The 17,637-nt window shown below is 53.2% G+C and overlaps 5 protein-coding genes across 5 annotated transcripts; 3 read left to right on the top strand and 2 right to left on the bottom strand.

Moving 5' to 3' along the window:
• Positions 1-1,122: 1,122 nt before the first annotated feature.
• LY79DRAFT_667776 (UTP-glucose-1-phosphate uridylyltransferase) lies at positions 1,123-2,691 on the top strand (the record flags this gene model as incomplete). The annotated part of the gene is made up of 2 exons (XM_060563433.1): positions 1,123-2,568; positions 2,623-2,691. 2 exons carry the CDS (start codon positions 1,123-1,125, stop codon positions 2,689-2,691), a joined length of 1,515 nt encoding a protein of 504 aa, XP_060416790.1.
• Positions 2,692-6,956: 4,265 nt separating this feature from the next.
• LY79DRAFT_588408 (Lipin/Ned1/Smp2-domain-containing protein) lies at positions 6,957-9,329 on the top strand (the record flags this gene model as incomplete). Its single annotated transcript, XM_060560915.1, has 2 exons — positions 6,957-7,410; positions 7,471-9,329. The coding sequence occupies 2 exons, from the start codon at positions 6,957-6,959 to the stop codon at positions 9,327-9,329; spliced, it is 2,313 nt and encodes a 770-aa protein (XP_060416789.1).
• A 205-nt stretch (positions 9,330-9,534) lies between these two features.
• Positions 9,535-11,173, bottom strand: LY79DRAFT_546129 (transcription initiation factor IID, 31kD subunit-domain-containing protein). The gene has a single exon (XM_060557215.1). It carries the CDS (start codon positions 10,840-10,842, stop codon positions 9,925-9,927), a length of 918 nt encoding a protein of 305 aa, XP_060416788.1. The 5' UTR covers positions 10,843-11,173; the 3' UTR covers positions 9,535-9,924.
• A 254-nt stretch (positions 11,174-11,427) lies between these two features.
• LY79DRAFT_701778 (histidine biosynthesis trifunctional protein) lies at positions 11,428-14,571 on the top strand. The gene is made up of 2 exons (XM_060564929.1): positions 11,428-14,087; positions 14,175-14,571. Exons 1-2 carry the CDS (start codon positions 11,681-11,683, stop codon positions 14,366-14,368), a joined length of 2,601 nt encoding a protein of 866 aa, XP_060416787.1. The 5' UTR covers positions 11,428-11,680; the 3' UTR covers positions 14,369-14,571.
• Positions 14,572-15,404: 833 nt separating this feature from the next.
• On the bottom strand, positions 15,405-17,120 carry LY79DRAFT_627598 (insulinase; the record flags this gene model as incomplete). Its single annotated transcript, XM_060562127.1, has 5 exons — positions 16,934-17,120; positions 16,719-16,844; positions 16,583-16,660; positions 15,842-16,527; positions 15,405-15,792 (listed from the first exon to the last, which is right to left on the bottom strand). The coding sequence occupies exons 1-5, from the start codon at positions 17,084-17,086 to the stop codon at positions 15,405-15,407; spliced, it is 1,431 nt and encodes a 476-aa protein (XP_060416786.1). The 5' UTR covers positions 17,087-17,120.
• Positions 17,121-17,637: the final 517 nt, after the last annotated feature.

Here is a 17,637-nt window from a genome sequence, read left to right as displayed (position 1 = left end):
TCCAAAGCACGTTCTGGTCTGGTCGAGATACAGGAAGAAGCATACAGGATCGTTAGGTTAGGGATGCTGCTTGTCCCTCTATTTCAAGCGCCGGACTCGCAGGTTCAAGACCGTCCCCAAAAGGCAATCGATAACATTTGATTATTGGCATTGCAGGACCTAACAATGGCGAGCAAGCAGCGTAGCAGCTCACCATTTAGTACCTACCTACCTAGCCCAAGGTTGACAATTGATTGAATTCTTTCTCGTTCAGCGTGCCAAAGCCCCACGGGCGCTGTGTTACGTAGGTAGGTATTTGAGGCTCAAGACCACCAACCCCTTTCGCCCACTTGATGTAGCCTTGTCTTGACTTGGCCCGTCTGTCCAAACTTGGATCTGGCCATGCTCAGTTCAAGGGTTTGACATGCAGGCAAGGGCGTCTTACCAGTTCCTGGCACTTCACAATCGACGCCACGCAGCACAGCCCCGATACGCATGTCCGGAAGTGGCTGCTGTAATATTGCAAAGATCACTACATCCCATTGGATTTCTTACGTGAGCCCAGGATTTAGATCGACCGCCCTCGATGCTTCTTCTCGTATCCGGAGAAAGAAGATCCCCGTACACACTTCCCGAAGATGCAGGCCCTGACTTGAGTACGAGTCTGCCTCCGGGCCATGTGCTGAGGTGGCTGGCTGCTAAGTCCCTGAAAACGACTTAAAGTGAGGGGTGTGCAGCCAAAAGCAAGCCATCATCCCCTGAAGGCGTCTTGTGGCCCTGGAATGAGGGGCTCCATACCGCCTGAAAACGATCCGGGCTCCATTTGTCCAATCGTTCATTGATCTGACCTGACAACTGGCGGGGGGCTGGACAGCCCACTCACTAAGCAGCTCCCACTTCGGCACTATATTTGGACTGTTGAGGGGTTCTTGGCGGGGACTACAAATAAGGTAGCTCTCCAGCTGGCGACGTCGATTGTTTAATTCCACTCTGCCTTTTGGTTCTCCTATTTCTCTTCCTTTAGCTTCAGACTCCTGCTGATCTGCGAATCATCATTACTTCCGACTGTGCTTTGACCATACACAGCTCCAACTGAACCGATCGAAGGTCACAAGCTACCGAGATACCCAATACACATCCATCATGGAGGCCATCAAGTCTGCTCTGAACGTTGGCTCCAGCAAGGCCGCCGCGACTGAACCCTCGGCCGAGCAACTCGCCCAGCTGAGGGAAAAGTACGCCAATGCAGGACAGGACCACGTCTTTACCTTCTACGACGACCTCCCTACCTCCGAAAAAGCCACCCTCTTCCAGCAGCTGTCTGGCTTCGACCCCGAACACATCAACAAGATCACTCACCGCGCCCTGAACCCTCCCAAGACCGACGACGCCTCCGCCGAGTCTGGCCTCGAGCCATTGCCCGAGTCTGCTACTGCCAGCATTCTTGACTCGAAGCCTGAAGACATTGAGAAGTGGTACCAGTCTGGTCTCGATCTGATCGGTCAGAACAAGGTGGCCGTTGTGCTGATGGCAGGCGGTCAAGGAACCAGACTGGGCAGCTCCGCTCCGAAAGGCTGTTACGACATCGGCCTTCCCAGCCACAAGTCTCTCTTCCAGATCCAGGCCGAGCGAATTCGCAAGGTACAGGAGCTCGCGGCCAAGAAGGCCGGCAACAGCAGTGCTATCGTCCCTTGGTACGTCATGACATCTGGTCCCACTCGTGGTCCCACGGAGAAGTACTTCCAGGAGAACAATTACTTCGGTCTTGACAAGACCAATGTCTTTATCTTCGAACAGGGCGTTCTGCCCTGTATCTCCAACGACGGCAAGATTCTGCTCGAGTCCAAGGCCAAGGTCGCCGTTGCCCCGGACGGAAACGGAGGTATCTACCAGGCGCTTGTCGTCTCGGACGTGATGGGCGACATGCGCAAAAGGGGCATCGAGCACATCCACGCCTATTGCGTTGACAACTGCCTAGTCAAGGTCGCTGACCCCGTCTTCATCGGCTTCTCTGCCTCCAAGGACGTCGACATCGCTACCAAGGTGGTGCGCAAGCGTAATGCTACCGAGTCGGTTGGTCTGATTCTGCTCAAGAACGGCAAGCCCGACGTTGTCGAGTACTCCGAGATTGACCAGGAAACTGCCGAAGCCCAAGACCCCAAGCAGCCTGGCATCCTCAAGTTTCGCGCCGCCAACATTGTCAACCATTACTACTCTTTCCGTTTTCTCGAGAGCATCCCCCAATGGGCGCACAAGCTGCCCCATCACATTGCGCGCAAGAAGATTCCCTATGCCGATCTCAAGTCTGGCGAGATGGTCAAGCCTGAAAAGCCCAACGGCATCAAGCTGGAGCAGTTCGTCTTTGACGTCTTCCCCATGTTGGAGCTCAGCAAGTTTGCTTCCATGGAGGTGAAGCGTGAAGATGAATTCTCGCCGCTCAAGAACGCACGCGGCACGGGTGAGGATGACCCCGACACCAGCAAGCGCGACATCATGCTCCAGGGCAAGCGCTGGCTCGAGGCTGCCGGCGCCACCGTCACCGGCGAGACCACCGAGGTCGGCGTCGAGGTTTCTCCCCTCTTCAGCTACGTAAGTTGTTTGTCCTTGTCAGGTCTGCATGTCTGGTGCTAACAGATGCCATAGGGCGGTGAGGGATTGGAAAAGTTTAGCGGCAAGGAAGTCAAGGCCCCTGCTGTTTTGGAGATTGAGTAGATGTATAAAGCTTAATGACATGGACGATGAGCGTTTGATAGAGAGCAATGAGTTCGAGATTACCATCCAGGAGATGGATTCGGTGATGGAAAGCAAGCCTTGAAACGGTTCAGACCCATAAACAAAAGTAATGGTTACATGATATTCCGAACTTGTTGAAGGAGTTTGATGCTCAGTGGGGTCATGTCGATCTCTTCTTGTTGTTCTTTTCTAACTGAGTGATTAGTTTCTAGACTTTATCACTGACATGAATCGCTTTCTTGATATCTAACGCTCGCGACTGCTTCCCGTGGAGGAGGGGAAATAGTGGCTGTCGCTGGACCTCCCAATACAGCGACTGGCGATGCGTTTACGGGAATCAATCGCGAGCGTTGGATGTCAAGAAAGCGATTCATGTCAGTGATAAAGTCTAGAAACTAATCACTCAGTTGGAAAAGAAGAACAACAAGAAGAAATCGACATGACCCCACTGAGCATCAAACTCCTTCAACAAGTTTGAGATATACAAAGCAAATACAAAGAATCTACTATACCTACCCTAAACGATGTAAAGGCACAGCTTAAAGACGACAAAGAAATTATTGTAATAATTGAGGGGGACAGTTCGACCTTTAACGACAATTCGGAATCATCATCAACACTTATCGTTGTTAGCCTTAATACTCTATAGTGAAATACACTGCCAGTCATTACTGTACTTTTATTCATTTGGTGAAATTCACTCTTTTTGCGATTGCTCCATCAATCTGCACTCTTATTTCAAAATCCTTGCAGATTAGGTCTGAGAATCGCAAGGCCTATCCATTGATATATGTATATTGTTATGATCAGACGTTGTTGTAGGTGTGGGTGGCTTTCCCATATATTGTTATCCTTCTTTTCCTTTGTTAGGTGGCCCAGATGCGACCAGTTCCATCACATACGAAATAAGAAGAAAATGGCGCAACGTCCAATAGCGATACCTATCTGGATCAGGTGTACTGATAGGTGTGATTATTACCTACCATGTTACGACTTATAACAAAGCAGAGCTTTCCTTTGGGAAGACGGAGTTGCGCCACATAGCCTCGCGTTCGCCCAAACAACGACTCCCCTCTCCCGGAGGCACCCGCAGCTAAACTAAGTAGAGGGCGCGACACCTGCAGAGCGGGATATTATATTTTTGCCAGAGCGAGCCGCTACCAAGCAACGCGAACTGATGCCCAGGGGTATCCGGGTTTTGGCTCGTCTCTAAGGCTGGGTTGGCCCTGTACAGAGGTGAACTTGTGATGGTACACTGTGTAGTTGTGCCTGGACAGGCCGGCCCGGCGGAACTGTCCAACTTGGGACTGGATGAACATGGCAGCGATGGCTTGCTGTTATAGTTCCCAATTCCACTAGTTCTTTGTGTGCTCTCTCCCAATCCACTCCTCCTGATTTATATGGGGCCTCCACAAGGATAGGATGCACAGAACAGAAGCATACGCAGTACTCCGTACGGCCGAAGAAAAAAGCGTCGGGCCCGTTATTCAGCATGGGTTGTGATTTGTGCTCCTATTTGTTTGCACTCGGCCCCTCGGCAGTTGCAGGCAGGTAGTGTAATATGTAGTACAGTCTTCATCAGTGAAGAACTGAAACAAACGCCTCGGCACGGAGATGGATTCCAGAGTTGGCAAACAGAATGGCGCCTAGCTGATCGAGATTCCATAATAGAAAGGGTGGGGGCAGTGTACAGGCTGTTGCGAGATCTGATGCAAAGGACTTGATATCCAATTAGCGACAAGAGACGGAGGGGTAAGGTTCGGCAATGACATCAGCACCCAAAAGGCGATCGACTACCGGTATAAGTGTTCTTTTTTCTTTCTCGGGGAAGGGAAGCAGCAGTGACGACAAACGGCAGCAGGGCTGCGCTCAGGGTTGTAAAAAATACTACTAGTATTTAGTATACTAATACTAGACTTAAGTATACTTAGTATTAGTATAAGAAAACTATACTAACCTTAGTATTAGTAAGTATTAGTATAGCCTTTGTTAGTATTAGTATTACTTAGGTATACTTAAGTATACTAATTAGTATATAAAAATAAATAAAAATAAATAAAAATATAGATAATATATTTTTAGTTATTAATATACTATATATAAAAGTATATATATACTAGTATAAATATATATATACTATTAATACTTTTTATAGTATTTTTTTACTTTTTTTACTTTATAATTATAATTAATTTATAATTTATACTAGTTTTTAAGTATTAAGTTAATTATTACTAAGATACTAGATTAGTAAGCAAGAAGTTTTACTTACTAAAGTAGTTAAAAATAGTAATTATTTACTTAAAATATTAATTTATTATTTTTATTTATTTTTATTTATTTTTACTTATTTTTACTTACTAATTAGTATACTTAAGTATACTAATACTAAACTAGCCTAGTATTAGTATACCCCTATACTAGACTAGCCTAGTATTAGTATAGGCTCAAAAATACTATTAGTATTAGTATAGGCCAATACTAGACTTAAGTATACTAATTTACAACCCTGGCTGCGCTGCAACAGGAGTCATGCGGTGTCACGAGTACCTTCAATGACACAAAACGAGTCAGCCGACTGAACATTTTAGGAGGGTTTCGAGCTGTGGGGTGTCGTATTTACCAAGTGCAGAATACACCCCTTGATCGCAATGCGCATCACGTATTAGGAGGCACACTCACTATAGAGGGCGCAACAGTGACAGGCAGCAGCGCAACAAAAGAGGCTGGGGAGACCGAGTTCGGTTGAGTTGCGTGAAAGCCGATAGGTGGGGGTTCTAGAAATGGGACGAAATACGACAACATGACAACAGACTACTTAGTTACTCCGTACTTGGCTTTGGTTGACGTCCGTCTGGGCTCCCAAGGCTGAACCCAATTGATGGATTGAAATTCCATAGGAATCAAATGGAACGGACAGTGGCTTAAGCCACAGAATAAGACAAAATGTTAAATTAGGAAAAAAGTGTCTATGAAACTCTCCCATTTCTTCTGCATTCCAAAGCCCATCGCAAGCACCGGACCAAAGCCTCGGCCGATGGTCTAACGCATGCAAAGCTTGCCAGGGGGCCTTTTCCCTTGCCACAGATGCCAGGCCAGCTCAGAACCTTTGGGCCGTGGCCCCCTAATGTCGGCATTGGCCCTCCTAGCGTATTTTTCTCCTCTTACGGCTATGGGCCGGACAAGTATGGGTGGGCATGGCGTCTCTGATGCGGCCCAGGGGGGCCTTCCCCCTTCTTTTTATTTCCATTGGGGGGACCTGGGGCTGCTCTTTTTTCTCTTGGGCGGGCTGGTTTTCGCTGGGGCGGAAACGGATGTCCACCTTCACATGATCCGGTGTAGTGTTTACATTGCGGTAGGTACCGGGTCATGGACGACCTTGGCCTGCCGTAAGTACCTACCTAGCTTGTTGGGCTGGCGGTTGACCAACAAGCAAGGGTAGGTACCTACCTATGCTCGACCCCCTGTCCTGTATGCGCTAGGCCCTTCAGGCGTGCTACTTCCCTCCCGTACGTACTTCGCTCCCATCATGGCTCATCGCCGCCGCCGCCGCGGTTCCTCTCAGCTGCTTGTCTTCCCCCCAAAAAGGATTCAGCTTCGTCATATTTGTACCATCCACCTTCCACCGTCGCGCACATATCTACTGAGGAGAAGGTTGCTCGAACGAACCTTTTGGCTGTTACTTTTTCCTCCTCTTCAGCCACGGGCCCCCGACCCCGCGATACCCAAATTTTGATCGTGATTCGGTGTATCTATCTATTCTTTCCCAACTTTGCACCCTTTACACCATCCTTTCCGTCCGTGATATTCTCTCTCTCTCTGTCTCTGTCTCTCTCTCTTTCTCAGAGCATATCCCATCAAGTACATGCGTTGTTGCGCTGATCGTCCCGCTCCCTTGCTCTGCGCGCGCGCCTCTCGAACTCACCAGTCGGCTTCTCTCGACTCACTTGCTCACCCTCGCAAATTCCCACCACCCCTCCCGCTCCCACCCTCGTACCCTGCGTCCCAATAATAATTCCACACGACCTTCCCCAACAATTAGCTTACACTCCGCTCCGCACTTGTCGTCGCCGCACAGTTTAACTTGAGCTTCCGACTACCGGCCTTCCTCGGGTTCGAGAAGTCGCCGCATCGTCTCGTCCTGGGAAGCCCTTTGCTGTCGATTCTCTCCCCAACTCCAGACTATCCCCTCGGAAGACTCTCGCGCTCCAGCCCGTCGCAAACGACCGAGACCCTCGCTCACCATGCAATACGTTCGAAACATCAGCGCATCCGTCTCCTCGACATGGAACTCGATCAACCCGGCCACCCTTAGTGGCGCCATCGATGTCATCGTCGTCGAACAAGAGGACGGAACCCTCGCATGCTCGCCCTTCCACGTACGCTTTGGCAAATTCTCACTCCTTCGGCCCTACGAGAAGAAGGTCGAGTTCAAGGTCAATGGTGTCAAGCAGGACTACTCCATGAAGCTTGGCGAGGAGGGCGAGGCCTTTTTCGTTTTCGAGACCAGTGATACCATTCCGAGAGACCTACAAACCTCCCCGCTGGTCTCTCCGGCATCCAGCCCTCCTTTAAATCCGGAGAATCCTTCTTCGCCCAGTCTTGGTGAACCAGAATTGCTTGACCTGGACTCCGAGTCCGCAAAACCCCGTCGTCCGCCTCCCTCGGTCATCCATAGCGCAACTTTTGGAACCCATGGTATGTTCCTAACACACCCTTTGGATGCCCTGTCTGGATCAACGGCGCTAACCATCGCAGGATTCAACACTCCTCTTTCAACTTCGCCGGACATCTCCCACTCACGAATGAGATCAGAAGAGTGGGGGGCGGCTACTCAGCGCCCTTACAGTGACGATATGCTTCGTAAGTCGGCCCGTGCGAGCGAGCGTGGTTATGGTGAAGACATGGCCGATTTTGCCACGTCTGAGAGATCTCAGAGTCCACCTCCCCTTGCGCCAAAGGAAGCGCTTGAACGGGCGATCATGCTTTCCAAGGAGCTCTCGGCCAACAACATTCCTAGCCATGTCACAGAAAGCGGCGACTTGATGTTGGACATGACTGGATTCAAAAGCAACGAGGAAGATGTGTTCCGCGCCGAGATCCTCGCCCGAAAAATCCTGTCCGAGGAGCTCGAGGGTCCTTACGACATCGGTTCGCTTTTTGGCATGGATGAGCATGGAAACATCTGGATTTACAGCAGTGAAGAGGCCAAGGAGGCAGCCAAGAAGAAGACGATGGAGGTGGGCTACCGCCCCAATACTGTCATCGCGGCGGATGCTGCATCGGATCCTGGGTACCAGAGCGACGGCAGTGATATTACGACCACTGCGCCCTCGCCAATTCACAGGCGGACCGAGTCGGATGCTGGAGCTCCTGGCCTGCAGACTCCTCCCAGCACTCCTCCCCAGTCGACGGCCGGAGACCCGAACCTGAACTACGCCAAGACGCTGCGGCTTACTAGTGATCAGCTGAAAGCATTGTGCCTGAAGCCTGGAGAGAACACCATGAGTTTCACCGTAAATAGGGCGACGTGTCAGGCCAACATGTACTTGTGGAAACACGAAACTCCCGTGGTTATTTCTGACATTGACGGCACCATCACCAAGTCGGATGCCCTTGGCCACGTTCTCAACATGATTGGCCGTGATTGGACGCACGCAGGTGTAGCCAAACTTTACAGCGACATCGTCGCAAACGGTTACAACATCATGTACCTGACCAGTCGATCAGTGGGGCAGTCCGACACCACACGGGCATACTTGGCTGGCATTCAGCAAGGGCAATATCGGCTGCCGCGAGGACCTACAATTTTGTCCCCGGACAGAACCATGGCTGCCCTCCGTCGCGAGGTTTACCTTAGAAAACCTCACGTATTCAAGATGGCCACCCTCCGCGACATCCGGCATTTGTACGGGCTGAATCGGACACCGTTCTATGCCGGATTCGGAAACCGCCTGACGGACCAGATTTCATACAGGACGGTAGATGTTCCAAGGAACCGCATCTTTACCATCAACTCCAACGCAGAGGTCTCTCTTGACCTGCTCAGCTTAAATAAGCTCAAGTTGAGTTACATCAACATCAACGAGGTTGTCGACCACTTCTTCCCGCCGGTGAGCACTTTGGTCAAGGGTGGCGGAGAGGAGTATACGGACTTCACGTACTGGAGAGACACTCCGTTGGATTTGGACGAATTTTCTGCAAGCGACACAGATGACGATGGTGAACAGGCCGACCTTGAGGAAGACATCGACGACGATGAAGAGATCGGAGACGAGATGGGCCAGAGCTATATTTCGCGAGACTCGATTGATGACTACGGTGACGAACGCGAAAGCATTCTCAGTGGCAGCATCGATGGCGAGGACCCACTTGCAGCTTCCATCGTGGAGGATGATGACGCCGACGACGAGGACGCCGAAGAGGAAGACGATGAAGACGACGAGTACAACGGTGCCGACCTCGACGTGCGAACCCAACGCGAGCGGACTCCTCAGCCCAGCGACAAGGAAATGCAGTCTTCCGCACCTGCGCAGAGTGTGCTCATGGAAGACGTCGGGGCTGAGCTCATCACTGGGGTAAATCATCTCACCCTTGCAAAAGGTGTGCAGAAGTAGTGTGCTAAAAGGAGGAACAGGCTGCGGTTTACAATCCTAATGCTCAAGCAGGTTCGAACTAATATTCCGTGTTGATGCGCTTCTCTTGTTGTACCGGGGGCTATAGAGTTGGTTGGGGGCATACGAGCATCAATGGCGGCTGCTTGTATTTCAAAGGGGGGAGCCACAGGAAATGTTATGTTACATAGCGACAGGCGTTTGGAATTGGTGCTTCATATTGTAGTGGCCTTGTAATAGAGACATTACATGACTCAACTCTAGATTATGTGAGGCCCCTGTACTTGCGAAACATCTCAATGGTATTTCCGATTGTACTTCATTGCGAAGTTTGTAGAGGTTTGGCCAAATCGATGGCTTGGTGGGCCTCACGGCTCATCAGCCAAACTAGAGAAGACCAAAGAGTTCGTTCCCGTGAACCTCCCTGAATAAAAAACTCCGGAACGTCCTTCCTTTCCCTTTCCCCACTTGTTCTTGGATGGCCGCAGATGATACATTTTCTAGCTCAAGCACAGCTAGACGGCCTCTACCCACCTTACTACCACCACTTCCGCTGGACCATGGGCCCCGAACGGTATATGGACGTAGCACTGCCCTTCTAAGACGTGCCCTCCATCTCTGCGTCCTCGTCAACGTCCTTGCCGAACACGTCCTCCATCGTGCCGCCTTCAACGCCGTCACCGCCAATGTCCTCATCGGCCGTCGCGTTCGTCGCCTCCACGCCCTCCATGGCACTGTCACCACCAGCCGCGGCGGCGCCGTCCTCGCTGTCCTCGTCCTCGTCCTCATCGATGCCCGCCTCCTCCCATACATCTTTAAGCCCCCAGCTAACACCGCTCAGCACGAAGCGCTCGCTGGGCAGCCGGAGACCCCACTCGTTCTGGGCAACCTTGGGCAGCGCCGTCTTGTTGCGCTCGCGCGCGAGCTCTTGCAGCCAGTCCTTGGACACGCCGCCCGCGCCGCCGCCCCCGCGGAACTGGTAGCCTAAGCGCGCGGCGATGGCGAGCTTCACGGCGTTTGCGCTGACGGCCGCATCGCCCCCAGCGCCAGGGATCGCGCCGGCGCCAGAGCCCGAGGCGGACGCCTTGGAGCCGGCCTGCGAGGTGTAGGGGTCCGCCGATAGGTATATGGCATCGGAGAGAATGCTCGAGGTGTGGCGGTAGGCGAAGTCGAGGAGGAGCAGGGGTACGCGCGACTCGTAGGATGTGACGCCCTGGGAAGTGAGGAGAAGTTCGATCATGCGGGCATCGCGGGGCCGCGGGGCCGAGGCGTTGGGGTTGAGGGGTGTTGACTGCTGCTGTGAGCTGTTTTGCTGTTGCGAATTCTGCAGCTGTGCTTGTTGTGACGCTTGTTGGGTAGATGAGGATTGGGTCGGCTGTGACTGGGACGGGGGTTGCGAGCCTGTTGCCGACGCCGCGGCGGTCACTTGGGTGTTGGGGACTGTCTGTGAGGTGGAGGCGCCGGCTGAGGAGGAAGGCACGCCGTTTATTTGCGGATCCGAAGTCTGCGAAGCCATCGTAGCGATTGGCGCTAGGCTGCTTCGACAGCAGTCAATTTGGTATAAGAATTATCGTGTATCAAGTTGGTGGGAGGATAGCATATCCTCGTTGCGACTGGTTTGGAGATGGTTGAAGCACGATGGTCGAAGGACGATGGTTCATGCGACAGTGCCAGCTAGGCCTGGTGCAAAGAACCGAGAATTGGCGCTAATGGAGATTACTCAGCCTATTAGCAACGGTATTTCGTGAGAAAGGCGGAAAGCAGCACCTTTGTCGTAGTGGGTATCTGAGTATTCGTGATCGGGTCGCGGAAAGAGCTACCAACCCACGAGGCGCGTTAGCCATTTCCTCCTTCAAGTCTCGCGATTCTGTACGGCAGTTGTATTGATCCGGTCCGGTAATCTACCGCCGCTCGGACCACAGCTTAATTATACATGGAACAAGGGTCTCGGGCGGGCAAATAGGTAAGGCGTGGATTGGATGACCTCCAAAACCTGCATGGAGGGGCAACGTTTGCTTTGCCCCACCTCAACACCCGCCGATGCAGGACATGGTAAAGTGGTGGTGTCACACTATGTAGATTTTTTTTTACTTTTGAGTGGCGGTGCTCTTCTTCCCTGACACTTGACTCACAAGGGGCTGTTTATCTCGATAAAGAAGTGACATTCCACTTTCTTCAATTGGCTTCCAAGACAACTTGCTTCCCTCGTAGGACTGTCTCATATCTTCTCCCATATATACCAAGTTGGCCCATTCTATTTATCGTGGATGTGAGAGAGAACAAGGGAAGAAAGGAGAAGATATCCCTCAACTCACTCATACACACATACAGACCAATCCACAGGACAAGCGGCCATGGAAACGACACTACCTTTCCCCTTTCTTATCAGCGTGGCTGTCCCGCCCGGCTTGTCCAAGCTGGACGGCCTTGACCGGGAGCAGGTCTCGATCCTCGGGGCCCCCTTCTTTGAGGCCAACGACCAGACCCTGGAAAAGTTCCATAACTTCCTGAAGCAGCACAACGCAGAGTTCCGCGGATACTTCGACGTCACCCGCATCTCGTCGCGCGACGATGTTGTCTCTCTGCTCGACGCAGGTGCCCGTATGGTCTTCGTTTCCCCAGAGAACCTTGCCCAGTACGAAGAGTTCGGCTCCCGTGTGGGCTCCGTCCTCTCCACGGCCGACGTCACAACTAAGCCTGCCTCCAAGCACGCCGTCCTCGTCAAAGACTTTGACTCGACCACATGCGACCTGGGCTCCTTCATTGAGCGCTGTAAGGTCGAGAAGCTGCCCAACTTATTCATCAAGCCCGTGCCCGAGAGCAATCTCGACCACTTTGTCGACATTGCCAAGCAGTGCAGTGCCATCCCCGTACTGCCGTCTGACGGCTTGACGGCCAGCAAAGAGGAGCCCAAGAAGCTGTCACTGTCCAAGCTCATTTCCTCATTTTGGAAATCGGACAGGCCCGACGGCCTCATCCCCACCGTCGTCTGCGACGAGTCCGGCACCGCGCTGGGCCTTGCGTACAGCAGCGCCGAGAGCGTTGGCGAGGCTCTGAGGACCTGCACCGGGGTCTACCAGAGCCGCAAGCGCGGCCTCTGGGTCAAGGGTGCGACGTCCGGAGATACTCAGGAACTCGTCCGTATCGCGCTGGACTGCGATAATGACACGCTGAAGTTTGTCGTCAGGCAGAAGGGGGGCTTCTGCCACCTGGACCAGCATGGCTGCTTCGGTGACCTCAACGGCATCCCCAGACTTGAGCAGACGCTACAGTCGCGCAAGAAGTCCGCGCCTGCAGGATCCTACACCGCCCGTCTTTTTTCTGACGAGAAGCTCCTGCGGGCGAAGATCATGGAGGAGGCGGAAGAGCTTTGCGATGCCAAGACCCCTCAAGAGGTTGCCTTTGAGGCGGCCGACCTGATTTACTTTGCGCTTACCAAGGCTGTTAGCGCGGGCGTCAGCCTCGCTGATATTGAGAGGAATTTGGATGCCAAGTCGTTTAAGGTGAAGAGGAGAACGGGAGATGCTAAAGGCAAGTGGGCTGAGAAGGAGGGTATCAAGCCTTCTTCGGCACATCCCCCTGCAGCGGCAGCGGCACCGGCGCCCGCACCAAAGGACGATAAGTCTGACAGGATCACGATGCGCCGCTACGACTTGACCAAGTCGTCCGCTGCCGAGATCGACGAGGTGCTGAAGCGTCCATCACAAAAATCACCCGATGCTATCCTGAACATTGTCAAGCCTATCATTGACGAGGTCCGGAACGGAGGCGATAAGGCCGTCCTGTCCTACACCCACAAGTTCGAGAAGGCCACGTCTCTGACTTCACCTGTCCTCAAGGCCCCCTTCCCCAAGGAGGCCATGCAGCTGTCCCCTGAGTCGATTAAGGCTATTGACATCTCCTTCGAGAACATCCGCAAGTTCCACGCCGCCCAGAAGGAGGACAAGCCTTTGCAGGTCGAGACCATGCCCGGTGTCGTCTGCAGCCGTTTCTCCCGCCCTATTGAGCGCGTTGGCCTTTACGTGCCCGGTGGCACCGCAGTCCTCCCCTCTACAGCCCTCATGCTCGGTGTTCCCGCCATGGTTGCTGGTTGTCAGAAGATCGTCATCGCCTCGCCGCCCCGTGCGGACGGTAGCCTCACCCCGGAGATCGTCTATGTCGCTCATAAGGTCGGCGCCGAGAGCATCGTCCTTGCCGGCGGCGCCCAGGCTGTCGCCGCCATGGCCTACGGCACGGAGAGCGTGACAAAGGTGGACAAGATCCTTGGTCCTGGTAACCAGTTCGTCACGGCGGCCAAGATGTTTGTCAGCAACGACACCAACGCCGGTGTCAGCATTGATATGCCTGCGGGCCCCTCCGAGGTCCTCGTCATCGCCGACAAGGACGCCAACCCAGCCTTCGTCGCCTCGGACCTATTGTCCCAAGCGGAGCACGGTGTCGACAGCCAGGTCGTGCTTATCGCCATTGACCTCACCGAGCAGCAGCTGCAGGCCATCGAGGACGAGCTACACAGCCAGGCCATGGCCCTTCCCCGCGTCGACATTGTCCGCGGCGCCATCGCCCACTCCGTCACCATCCAGGTCAAGACCGTTGACGAGGCCATGCGCATCAGCAACGATTATGCTCCTGAACACTTGATACTGCAGGTCAAGGACGCCGAGAGGGTGACGGAGAAGGTCATGAACGCCGGGTCTGTCTTCATCGGCGAGTGGACGCCCGAAAGTGTCGGTGACTACTCTGCCGGTGTCAATCACTCTTTGCGTACGTTCACAAAACTGAATTTGCCCAGCCCCCCCCCCCCCCCCTCCCTTCCATCCATAGTTGAACAAATTCTGATTGAGACCACAGCTACGTACGGATACGCCAAACAGTACTCGGGAGTCAACCTCGCATCCTTCGTCAAGCACATCACCAGCTCCAACCTGACGGCCGAGGGCCTGCGCAACGTCGGCGAAGCCGTCATGCAGCTCGCCAAGACGGAGCAACTCGAGGCCCACCGCAGAGCCGTGGAGATCCGCATCGACCATATGAACCGCAAGTAAGAGTTCGATTGCGAAGACATGCCACACACATCGGGGTAAAAAGGAAAACAAAGTCGATTGATTGGGGGCTAAGGCAAGGAAGGGGCTCATGAATTTATGTATCTATGCCCTCCGAAAATACTATTGAACATGCAGTGGGAAAATTAACTTTTATCTTGCTGCTGTTGAAAGCTCGCTTGGTTACTTCCGCTGTGTTTCTGCCCCAACTCCAGTTCTGGCTCGACCTTGCTAGTGTGAACCCCTTCTTCTCAAACCTAGAGCTCATCAGACGTCTCCTTACGGAGTACATACGTAATATCTGTGCTCAATCAGTTCCTGTAAAACTCAGGTCACAAGACAGCGGAACAGTTCGGCTGGGACCATCGTTTCCGACTTGCGCATTCGAGTGGCGATGTGCGTTAGCTTGATCCTGGAGACGGAGCATAATAGTGGTGCTGAGGGGGGCGTGCCTCCCGCCGATTTTCTTTTGGCGAGGTGCGCTACTCCAAGGCTTCTTATGGTTCTTCCAGTAATCACTGCTGGAAGCCCTAAGGAAGCAATTGTGAATGGTGTCAGACTGCTCCTAATGGTGGACTCAGCGCTTGGAACATGTGTACGACTTTCCAAGACTGCGAAGAACCTGTTTACAAAAGCCCGGCAAAGGCTGTATTACGTCTAAGCCATGCAGCTATAGCTGTTGAGTGTATATAGGATATTGTCATAGGGGTTATCTGGGCACCATTGTCCCCGTTATTCTCCTTACATTATGTGCATGTGTGTGCCTGAAATAAAAAAGTGTTGAGAAACCCAAGTCTTACATGGTTGTCACCCATTGCCTCGAAAGATTTGGCATGTTGTTGCGTAACATAGACGGCAGCAGACAAATGGTCCCACACTGCTTGCTTCCAGAAGTACAAAGTAAAATTAGGTCGTCAGGTACCAAGCTTGCGGTTGTCACGGACATATGAACAAGGGAAGTCTTTATGATACACTATGCCTGTAACGGTATCTCATACACTCTATACCCTAACATCGCCGAAATCACCAATATCCCCGTTTAGTACTTGGGCTTCATAGTGGCCCTGAGCCTGGAGTAGTCGAAGAGACCCTCAATGCTTCCAACAGCAGAGATGGCGATGTCCTGGTCCCAAAGCTTCCTGCTAGCAAAGTCCATAACATCCTTCTCGGTGATGGCATCGATGGTGCGCTCGATCTCGGCGGGGCTGGCGCGGCGGCCGGTGGTGATAAGCTGGCGGCCGATGTCCTCGGCGATGGCGGTGGTGCCATCAAGAGAAAGGAGGATGGAAGCCTTGAGCTGAGCCTTGGCGCGCTCGGTCTCGGCCTCACTGACGTTGCGGGACAGACGCATCCACTCGCGCTGAGCGAAGTAGACTAGGTCGTCGATGCGGTCGTGCTTGTCGGTGACGAGGTAGATACCCCAGAGACTATTACATGTTAGCAAACGTCCCTGATCCGGTTTGATTCAAGGCTTACCCGGTGTCGCTGTAGCTGGTGGAGAAGCTCATGAAGCTGTTGGCGATGTCATGCTTGTGGACGAAGCCGCTGAGCTTGCTGCCCTGGTGGGGAGCGTTGCCAAGGGCCTTGTCGTAGTTGCCGACGATAGCCTGGGCGACAAGGGCAGTGTAGTAGTCGTCGTCGTTCCAGCTAACACCCTCAACAGCGATGGCGATGTTGGCGGTGGGGATGTTATCGTCGCGGACACGGACATCGGAACCGATGAAGTCGGCCTTCTGCTTGGACAGCTGGTAGGCCTGGGTGTTGGGTCCAGTGGTGGGCAAGCCGCTGAAGTTCTTCTCGGCGAGCTCGACGAGCTTCTCGTGGGGGATGCCACCAGCGCCAACAAGAACCATGCGGTCGGCGGTGTAGTTGTTCTTGATGTAGTTGGTGAGCTCGGTACGGGTGATGTCACGGATGTTCTCGCGGGGACCAAGGATGGTGCGGCCAAGGGGTTGGTGCTGGAAGGCGGTGGCGTGAAGGTGGTCGAAGACAACCTCCTCCATTTGCTTCTCGACCTCCTCGGACTCGCGGAGGATGACATCGCGCTCGCGCTCGATAGCAGACTCCTCGAGCTTGGAGTTCTGGAGGATATCGGCAAGGATGTCGACGGTCTGGGGAACATCGGCGTTGAAGGCCTTGGCGAAGTAGACGGTGTTTTCGCGCTGTGAAAATGTCAATGGAAGGAAATTTTAATGATTCCGGTCGACGGGAACGAACCGAGGTGTAGGCGTTCAGGTGGCCACCCATGTTCTCGATCTCGAGTTCGAGCTGCTGCTGCGTCCGGTTTGTGGTGCCCTAAAAAGTCCGGTCAACGACAAGTCCGTCATCCCGTTGTCGTCGCGTCGTGGCCTACCTTGAAGGCAAGGTGCTCGAGGAAGTGGGCGGTGCCATTGGTCTCGTCGGTCTCAGCCCTTGAGCCGGCATCAATCCACACGCCAACGGTCGAGGTCTGGGCGAACGGCGAGTAGTCGGTAGCAACCTAGAAATTGGAGGTCAGCTTCGAGTCGCGACGGGTTGTTCGAGGCCAATTGAGCCGCAAGGAGCAGGTGAGTGGATGGAATTGCGTACCGTCAGTCCATTCTTCAACGTCGTTGTCTGAGTCTTGCCGAAGGGGGAGTTGGAAGGCGTGGCGAAGCCCCGGGTGATTGGGCTCGCTCTGGAAAGAGCAGCCCGGCTTCGCAGCCCCTGCGAGAGGTTCAAAGCTAGTCTCCGGGACGCCATGGCGGAGTTGTGGAGGATAGGGAGTATGATGAGGTGTTTGATGAAATCTTCCGATGAGGTTTCGGCTCAGAAAGCTTTCGCTCTTTCGAAAGGCTGTGTGTGCCTTGGATTTGAGGCGTCAAGTCGGCTTCCGGAATGCCCCGGCCCAGCACTAGAGCCAATCAGAGTCTGTATGTAACTAATCTGCGGCCCCGGCACCTGGCGCCACTCCAGACCCTTAAGCCTAGGCAATTTATCATTCATTGATTTCTACTGTACACCCAATTGCTAATTGTTGGCTTTGCAATCAAGTAACCTTGAAGTGGCAACAAGTACTAACTTTTCTGGTTTCCCTCCCTTTTGTTTACCTTTTCCTGCACTTGCAATCCCCGTGGGCCACTAGAGGGCCAGTCACCCCAGCATCGATGAATCATCCTGCTTCCATCCTGGCCGATGATGCCAATTGGTCAATTAAGCGGACCCTGCCCGTGCCCAGTTGACAGCCGCTGTTGCGTTGAGTCCCATACGTTTATGCAACCGAAACGTCCATAGGTGCGGACGGTGTCAAGCTG

This window comes from Colletotrichum navitas, assembly GCF_030913465.1.
Source record: "Colletotrichum navitas strain CBS 125086 chromosome Unknown LY79scaffold_14, whole genome shotgun sequence".
In the NCBI taxonomy this organism is placed as follows: domain Eukaryota; kingdom Fungi; phylum Ascomycota; class Sordariomycetes; order Glomerellales; family Glomerellaceae; genus Colletotrichum; species Colletotrichum navitas.
The sequence above is the reverse complement of the archived record's forward strand: the minus strand, read 5'-3'. Positions and strand labels throughout refer to the sequence as shown.

Excerpts from the sequence above, each read along its gene's own strand:
- LY79DRAFT_546129 (XM_060557215.1), bottom strand. The coding sequence starts at position 10,842 with ATGGCTTCGCAGACTTCGGATCCGCAAATAAACGGCGTGCCTTCCTCC.
- LY79DRAFT_701778 (XM_060564929.1), top strand. The coding sequence starts at position 11,681 with ATGGAAACGACACTACCTTTCCCCTTTCTTATCAGCGTGGCTGTCCCG. Across the intron at positions 14,088-14,174 it reads CGGTGTCAATCACTCTTTGC|CTACGTACGGATACGCCAAA; the intron begins GTACGTTCACAA and ends TTGAGACCACAG.